The sequence below is a fragment of the Chrysochloris asiatica genome, unplaced genomic scaffold, assembly GCF_000296735.1.
Source record: "Chrysochloris asiatica unplaced genomic scaffold, ChrAsi1.0 scaffold00041, whole genome shotgun sequence".
NCBI classification, from domain to species: Eukaryota; Metazoa; Chordata; class Mammalia; order Afrosoricida; family Chrysochloridae; genus Chrysochloris; species Chrysochloris asiatica.
Window position 1 is genome coordinate 959,274 of NW_006408559.1, and position 8,800 is coordinate 968,073.

At 51.8% G+C, this 8,800-nt stretch overlaps 1 protein-coding gene across 1 annotated transcript in view; it reads right to left on the reverse strand.

Moving 5' to 3' along the window:
• PRRT4 (proline-rich transmembrane protein 4) overlaps positions 1-5,992 on the reverse strand; it is a 10,163-nt gene extending 4,171 nt beyond the window's left edge. The window contains exons 1-3 of the mRNA XM_006861104.1: positions 5,341-5,992; positions 5,168-5,272; positions 4,528-4,647 (exon numbers count right to left, since the gene is read on the reverse strand). Coding sequence (XP_006861166.1) covers positions 4,528-4,647; positions 5,168-5,272; positions 5,341-5,992 — 877 coding nt within the window. The remainder of the gene's footprint in view (positions 1-4,527; positions 4,648-5,167; positions 5,273-5,340) is intronic.
• Positions 5,993-8,800: the final 2,808 nt, after the last annotated feature.

Genomic DNA, 8,800 nt, shown 5'->3' on the forward strand with positions numbered 1-8,800 from the left:
GATTTTTGTTTTCAGTACATTGAGATGCAATCCATACTGAAGGCTGTGCTCTTTGATCTTCATCAGTAAATGTTTTGAGTTCTCTTCACTTTCAACCAGCAAGGTTGTCTCATCTACATATTGCAGGCTGTTAATGAGTCTCCCTCCAATCCTGATGCCACATTTTTCTTCATATAACCCAGCTTCTCGGATGATTTGCTCAGCATACAGGTTGAACAAATATGGTGAAAGAATACAACCCTGTCGCACACTTGTCTTAATTTTAAACCATTCAGTGTTCCCATGTTCGGTTCGAACAACTGCCTCTTTGTCCATTCTTCATGAGCACAATTAAATGTTCTGGAATACTCATACTTCACAATGTTGTCCACAGCTTGTCATGATAGGCTGTGTACAAGTTCTTTGGCGTGTCTGGTACGTGATTAGGAAGTCAATATATGATTGTTATCACATCGTTATCATTGGCTAATGTTCATCACTGGCCAATCAATCATCAGTTTGTATTTGTGTGAGTGTGATCACTTCTGTTCTCAAAGGAGTTCTTGCTTTGGCTAACTAAAGATTGCTGTCTGTAGCAAAAACCCCCTTCATTGTTGGTCCCTAACTCATGGTGACACCATGTGTAATGGAACAAAATGCTGCCATCACCACGAGACGGTGCTATAGGGTTTTCAATGGTTGATTTTCAGAAGTGAATCGCCAGGTCTTGCTTCCTACTCCTGTCTTAGTCTGGTAGCTCCAATGAAGCTGGTTCAGCATCACACAACATGAAAGCTCCCAGTGACAGATGGGTTATTTATGAGGTGCATTGTCCAGAAATAATCAAACCTGACTCTCCCACATGATAGGAAAGAATTCTGCTACTGAGCCACCAAGGGCCCTAAAAGCCCTGAGCAGCTCCTGAACTTACTTAGACAACAATTAGCACATTGTCTCCCTTTTTGAACTGCAATTTTAAAACGTCATTATGATAGACCAACCATCAAGGTCTGTATCAACTAATAAAGACACCAGTCAACAGTTACATAAAAACCATTCAGCTGGAAATGAACCACTTGCTGAACAGGGATGGGCATCAGTCTGACATCTGCAAGATCAGATACACACATCTTCTTCCTCATCCTCCTCCCCCCCCCCCCCCCCCACTGCCTTGGGTCTTCTCAGGTGCCTTTTCCAGCTCACTTCTATAAAATGGGAGAGTTGACCTTCCCTTGGCTGTTGTGAGCTCTGGAGAAAGGCAAGGAGACCCTGCCCATAAGGTCACAATCTGCACTAGCTGGTCACTCTTCAACTGCCCCCCGACCACCACCCAAATGAACAGACAAGTGCAGTTCTCAGAGGTCTGTTCATCTTGCCCTCTTCCAACTCTACTTGTCACCAGTGGGCTATAGGGCACCCTATCTCTTATCTCCGTCCCAAAGCACAGTGGCAATTAGAGCAAATTCCTGAGAAGCCAAGAAATGAATTAGAACCAGAAAGCACACAAAAATTGTTGAGAGTACAACTGCACTCCACAGGGTTTTCAAGGCTGTTACCTTTTGAAAGCAGATCACCAGGCCTTTCTTCTGAAGCACTCTGGGTGGGTTCAAACCACCAACCTTTCAATTAATAGTCAAGTACTTAACCATGCCCACTATCTGTCAGGGACTCCAGACAAAACACAGGCACAGTTCAGGCCTCCGAGAAGAGTGTTCTGAATGAGGAGCATGAATTCCAGGGCTCAGAGAAGGCCAAATACCCAGGTTTAAGTCAGATGTGAGTGGTGACAGGGAGAAGAAAACTCAGCTTCTGTCTTTGATGGGTCCATTTGACTGGCCTCCTGGCTCTCCATTAGAGAGATTCCTGGAAGGAGCCTTCAGTTTCCCCACCTTGGAAGATCATGATCTCTAGTGCCCATTTCCCAGGATCCCTCTCCTGAGCAGGCCTCCCCTCCTAGGTGCTCTGGACTTGCAGCTTCTCCTGGCCTCAGAGGCTGAGGGTAGCCATGGGATGTCATTGTGACTAATCTAATCCAAGAGGCCAGAGCTACCTGGGGAGGGGTGGAGGCTGGGGTGGGTTCAGTTTATGAAAAAGCCAGGCCTCATTATCTACCAGCTTCTCAGATGAAAGCACTGGGGAATCCCAGCTCCACTCAGAATTCTGGGAGCAGCAGCCCTACTCACTGCCTGACTCTATCCTTCCCTCACACCCACCTTCATGTCACTGAGATTGATATTCTTTAATAGGGTGAGGGTGGACCATATCAGTTCCTACTCATAGTGCCCGTGTAAAGGGTTTCTGAGGTTGGAAATCTTTACAGGAGCAGAAAGCTTAATCTTTCTTCCACAGAGCTGCTGGTGGATTTGAACTGCAACCTTGTAGTTAACAGCACAACACATAACTCACTACACTACCAAGAATCATTTTTATGGGCGGGGTCGAGGGGCACTTAAAATATTTAACAACTGGAATAGCATAGACACCAGCCAATCAGAATAGGTGTCAGTCAGGAAGGGAGTCAGGGGGAGTGGGTGGGACTCATCAAGCCACCAAGGGCAATGGCTTCTCTTCAAATGGTCTGGAAATCTTTCAGTCTGTTAACAACATGTTAACACACCTGTCCTGGTGTGTACTGGCTAAATTCAAGCTCTGCCCACAGCCCCTGGAGTCCTGGTGTGGCACTGTGGGCTAATGCGTCAGACTGCAAAGTCGTTTGAATTGCAAGGTTAGCGGTTCAAGCTCACCAGCTGCTCCTTGGAAACCCTATATGTGTTGGAATTGACTCGACGGCACTTAACAACAACAACCGCAACCAGATGGCACTTAACAACAACCACAGCACCTGGAGAATGGGCCTAATGCAAGAGAAATCACAAAGGTTAACCACACATACATTGGATCCTAGAGGTGACACCAAGAGACTTCCTTTGTCCCCTGATTGCCTGGCACACCTCTGCTCCCCCCATGTGCACTGCTGGTCCTCCTGAGTTTATCTAAGAGGTTGATGAGGTTGGGTTCCTGCAGCTGTCAGTAAGGAGGGGAAGGCAGGCAGGGCTGCGCTGACACTATCCAGACTCATGAAACCTGCCTAGCCATCGCTGTTATCCAGGCTGACAGACCTGCTAGCATCCTTCCCCTGAGGCACACAGCCTGACCCCCACCCCACAGCAGGTCTCACTACTGCTGCATACTGGGGGGAGGGGAAGACAGGGACTGCAGGGACTGCGCTGGAGCCCATAAGAATGTTAGGTACTGAGTGAAGTCTGGGGCTGGAAGAATCTGAGGTATCGATGGTTTCCTCTGCTGAGGTTCCCAGCCACAGTTAAAGACTTGGAGTCCCTCAGCCAGACTCCCTTGGTCTCACCTGTCAGAAGTTCCCTAATAGCAGTGGTGCCCTTTGCCCCTCAGGTGGTGCTCTGGTGTGGACAAAATGTCCCACCACACCCTGGGACCCAAGGATGGGGTGTTCGAGAAGAAAGGTCTGGGGTGTCTTTGGGTGCAATGACAGGAAAAATGAGATTAATAGCTACCATTTAGTGAACTTCTAATTTGTGCCCAGCATTATGCCAGGAGTTTGATTACATTCTCTGGAAGTATTATCAAAACTTTGAAAAGGAGCTAGTATTGTTAAGTCCTGGTGTGGTGCTGTAGGATCAGCACTGGACTGTGAATCACAGGGTTGGCAGTTCAAACCCATTAGCAGCTCCTCAGAAACTCTGTACAGGGTTGCTATGAGTTGGAACTGACTTGATGGTATAGTTCCAACAACTTTGTACAGAAGGAATTCCTGGGTGGTACAAACAGTTAACGAACCTGGCTGCTAACAGAAAGGCTAGCAGTTCAAGTCTACCCACAGGTGCTTCAGAATAAAGGCCTGGCAACCAATTCCCCAAAAGTCAGCCATTGAAAACCTATGGGCACAGTTCTACTGTGACACACATGGGGTTGCCATGAGTTGGAGTGAACTCGACAGCAATGTGGTTATTGTGTAAATGAGAAGACTTGGACTCAGAGAAGTTAAATAGCCTACCCAAGGTCACTCAGCTAATAAGTAAGATTCAAAACCTGGTCTGCAATATTCCAGGGCCCATGGTTTCCTTTGTACCACCAGCTTGTCTATGTGCATGTTCTGGAAGGTTCTATTGATTGAGGGTGGCACCTGTCTGCTCAAAATCTCCTCTTCAATGTGTTCTCAGTGATAGGCATGTCATGTCAAATCAGACACAAAGGAGAGAGCCCTCAGTTTGGGGGTGGGGGTGAAGAGGCAGGCTGGGCCGACCCGAGTGAGGGTGGGGTTAGTGCTATGTGTCCCTGATCCATTTTCTACATCCTGCTCTGCCTATGATTACAAAACTCCTGGAGCCCCACGACTTAATTCTGGGGATCTTACCCAGCTACAACTGGTCGCAGTTCATGAATATATATATATATATCCATGGTGAGACGGAAGTAGGGTCCCAGATCACCCATCAGTGGCTAGCATGTAGTACGTGCTCAGTACTAATGAAATTAAATGAGTGCTGAGTACAGATGAAATGTAACACTTACCTAGCGACTCTGTTAAAATGACAGCAGAGCTCAAGGAAGCACTTGGGTCCAGTAGGCTTGGCTTTGAGAACTTCCGCTTCAGCGGGTGTGAGGATGGGGACAGAGTAGTACCAAAGAAGCCTGTAAAGAGAGTACACAAGCCAGGCTGGGCCGCTGGGACTTTGGAGATCACCCTTTCCTAAGGAAACCACTGTTCCAGGAATGGGAGTCACATGTAAACCACAAACTAAGCCAGCATGGACCAAACTAGACTGGTACAGCAGAGAGGACCCCTCCCTGCAGGAGCATGTATGGCAAGCCTGGAAGAACAATGCAGGCCTCCTCTGAGGCAAGGAAGAAAAGGAGCTACTGGTTAGGCCCCCAGCACAGGGCCTGGGGTACAGTAGTCATTGGAATGGACAGGCGTGATCCATGCGGTTTTCACTGGCTGATCTTCAGAAGTGAATCATCAACCTTTTCTTCCTAGTCTGTCTTTGTCTAGAAGCTCCAATGAAATGTATTACACATCAGAGCAACATGCAAGCCTCCACTGACAAAGGGGTGATGGCGGTGAGCATGGGGTGCATTGGCTGGGAATCAAACCCAGGGAGGCAAGGATTCTACCACTAGACCACCACTGACCCCTGGCATGCACACCCACCTGGAGATTCTGAAACTCCGGAGGCAGAGTTTGGGGGTGTAGTTTCGTCCTGGGGGTTGGAACCTGAGAAGTTCTGGAGTGGGGACAGAGTAGTCCCAAAGAACCCTGCAAAAGGAACCTTGCTGAAACTGCTGTCTGCTGCAAGGGCTCCCCTCAGAAAGGGTGATACTCACCAAAGGGCCCCAGGCGCCCAGCAATCTCAGCCAGGCTGGCCCGAAGGCTGGGCAGCAGGGGCAGCGTCCGGTGTCCGAGTGTGGGGGCTGCACCTGCTCTCAGTGCCACGTCCAATTTCAGCTCCAGCTCGCTCTGGTGGGGTCTGGGGGCACTGAATGGCAGAGTCGTTGTTGTCAGTGCAGTGTCCCATGTCACAGAGCCCATCTGGGGCTGATAGGGAGTGGTGGGCCGGGTGGAGGGCCCAGAGAGGGGGGATGTGGATACCAGCGGCAGTGAGGAAGTCCAGGGTCCAGAACTGCCTTCAGCTGAGCCCCACTCTGGGGGAGAGTTCCCAAGAGAGCCCACCAGCAAATCCCAAAGAGGGTCCATCTTCAGCCCACTGGCCACTTCTTCTTCTGGCTCCCGGCCCAGTCCAGGGGACATACGCTGGGTCTCTGTGACGGGACTTCCCCAGACAGCCGCAGGTCCCCGAAGATGGAATTTGAAATTAAGACCCAGGTTGAGAGACAGCATTGAGGCCTCACTCTGAGGTGGGGGGCTCAAGGTGGTGAGAGAGACCCCTGGGACAGAGGAGGTAAGCTGGGGGCCCACAGGGACAGCCAGCAGGGCCCAGCAGAAGAGCCCTAGCCCCACACAGCCACAGCCTGCCATGGCTCCAAACTTCTGGTCCCAGCCTTGGTGGGCAAGGGGTTCAGTTCTTCAGCACCTTTGAGCACTAGAGTCCTGGAGAGAGGAGAGGCCTGATGAGTCCTGATTGCTGCTCCTGTCCCTTTCTAGGACCCAGTGCTGCAGAGAGGGACTTCTGATCCGGTGAGGGACGGATGCAAAGTTCCACCCAAGGAGAGGGTGGCATGCTGACTTTACATTCAGGCCCCAGCACAGATCTCTCCCCAACAGTTCCCCCTGCTCAGGCTCCCTCTTCCCAACTGCCTGCTCCCACCTGCTCAACCTGGGGGCTGAGGGCTGACTGAACCCAACTCCCCTCATCACTCAACTGATGGCAGACAGGCTGGACTTGGACTCCCTCCCCGTCTTCCTCGCATCCTTTCTTCATCCTCAAATCTTTATTGAGGCAGATCCTGAACTCTGTACCCTGAGTGATCTATAGCTGGGAATAAGCAAACCCTCACTAATGGGGCACAACCAATTCCTGTCCCCTGCCCTCTGTCCCCAGTCGCAGCCCACGGTCCTTGGGTTCCCTGAGACCACTGGTCACAGGCCCTAGGAGGGCAGAGGACAGGGCTGAGGGACTGCAGAGCTAAGAGAATAGTCCTGACGCTTAGCAGAGAAGCCAAGCAGGTGCCCCAGGGAGGCAGGGTTCTGTCCCCTCTGTCCCACCCTTCCCTGACTGTACAAGTATATGGGAAGGGGCAGATTGGAGATTTCAGGCTTCCTGAGTAAGAGGGCCAGGCAGGCAGGCCCAGAAGGGGTTGCTGCAGTAGAATCCTCACAACACGCCCCCCCACCACGCACACACATCTGGTGGGGGGACAGGAGGTGACACACGTGCACTCAGCACCCTTACATCACATACGCGGCCACACCTAGCACCCGAGACACTCACCCACTCATCATTCACAAACCCTTGCACACACACGTGCACGCGCACACACGTTCTGTCCTCCCTCCTATAAGGGTTCAGATCCCAAGCTCATGAACGCCTAGCGTCCTCTATCTCTGCGTCTGTCTGTCTTTCTGTCTCTCTCTCTCTTACACACACACACACACACACACACACACACACACACACACGCCTCACAGAAGGCACATACAGCATGCACAGCCACAGAGAGGCACACGCACCCCCAACACATTCACACACACTATATACACACATCACAACGCACAGTATCATCCACACACGCACGCCCATACACGCTCCCCAACCCTCGCGCGCAGACACACATAAGAACACACACACGCCCCCCACCCCGGCTCCGCCGACCTGCTCTTCTCGCGTCTTCCCGAGTCCCTCGAAGGAGGGGTGGCCACGGCGGCCACGGCGCCCCGCCGGGCTGCGCTTCGCCTAGTCTCGCTGCCCTCTCTGCGCCCCAAATGCAGATCGCCGCCCCCGACGTCCCTTGGCACGCCCGGCTCCCGGCCGGCTCGGCACGCAGCGCTCTACGAGTCCGCTCTCCTCCCCGCGGCGCCGCCTCCTGGCTCAGTGCCGCCTGCTGGCTCCGCGGCCCCGCGCGCTGACGGCCCTCCCTTCAGTCCCTCCTCCCGCAGCCCGCCGTCCGCGGTCCGCCCCACTCCCCGGCGGCGGGTTGGCGCGCACTGGATCCCGCGCTCAGTCACCCGGCCACGCTGATCTCCCGCGGGTGCTTGTTCTCAGCCAGTGCCGCAGCCACACACCTCCCGGCAACCCAGCGCACATCTACACGCACGCTGCCGGGGAAACACACCCGCAAGTCCAGGGCGCGCGTGCGCGCGCGAGCACACACACCCACACCCACCCACCTACCCACACACACACACACACACACACACTCCTCTCCACAACAACCACACGTAGAGGACCCTGGATGGTGCAAACGATTCGCTTGTCTACTGGTGTGGCGCTATAGGAGTAGCACTGGATTGCTAACCACAAGGTGGGCGGTTCAAACCTACCAGTTGCTCCTCAGAAACCCTGACTCGACGGCACACAACAATGACAACTAACCTAAAGGTTGGCGGTTCGAACACACCAAGTGGCACCTGTGTATCTGTATAGCTTGCAGCTAAGAAGACTGGGACAATTCTACTCTCTGAACACATGAGGTTGCTATGAGTAGGAATACAGGGTTTGGTTTGGGTATCCCAAGTAGAAGGGTAATTGGCACTTACTTCATTAGTCCTTGCTACAACCTGGATGTCTGGTATTATTCCCATTTTATAGATAGGTAAATGAAGATTTCAGAAATTAACACTAAATTAGCCCAAGATAACACAGCTTGGCAAAAGTTTGGACCCAGTCTCTGCCGGCCCTTTCCACCACCCGCAGTTTTCAATCACTGTCCTCCTACACAGGGACACCTCCTGTTGCCAAATGTCAATCCATGTGGAACATTTCCTTTTGTTCCAACTGCCCTCTCAACAATACTTGGAGGCTCTGAAATGTCTGCCTGAAGGAATAATAGAGAGCAAAATTACTGGTGAGAGGTGGATTACAGCTTGTTCCCAACAAGGAATAATCGACTCAGACATGAGTGCCCAGCCTCACAGGAGCACAAGCACACAGGCAAATGCAGATTTGCGTTGAACATGACCAAGCTCGCAAGAGGTCCGCTGGCTATCTCATGAACCCTGTAATGCTGCAGTGTTGCTAGGTGCCATGGAGTTGGTTCTAACTCAGAACAGAACAGAACAGAATGAAACACCACCCAGTCATGTGCCATCCTCACAATCATTCCGTTGCTTGGGCCCATTGATGCTGCAGAAATAAGTTATTGATTTGCTGTAGGTTAATGCACTGGT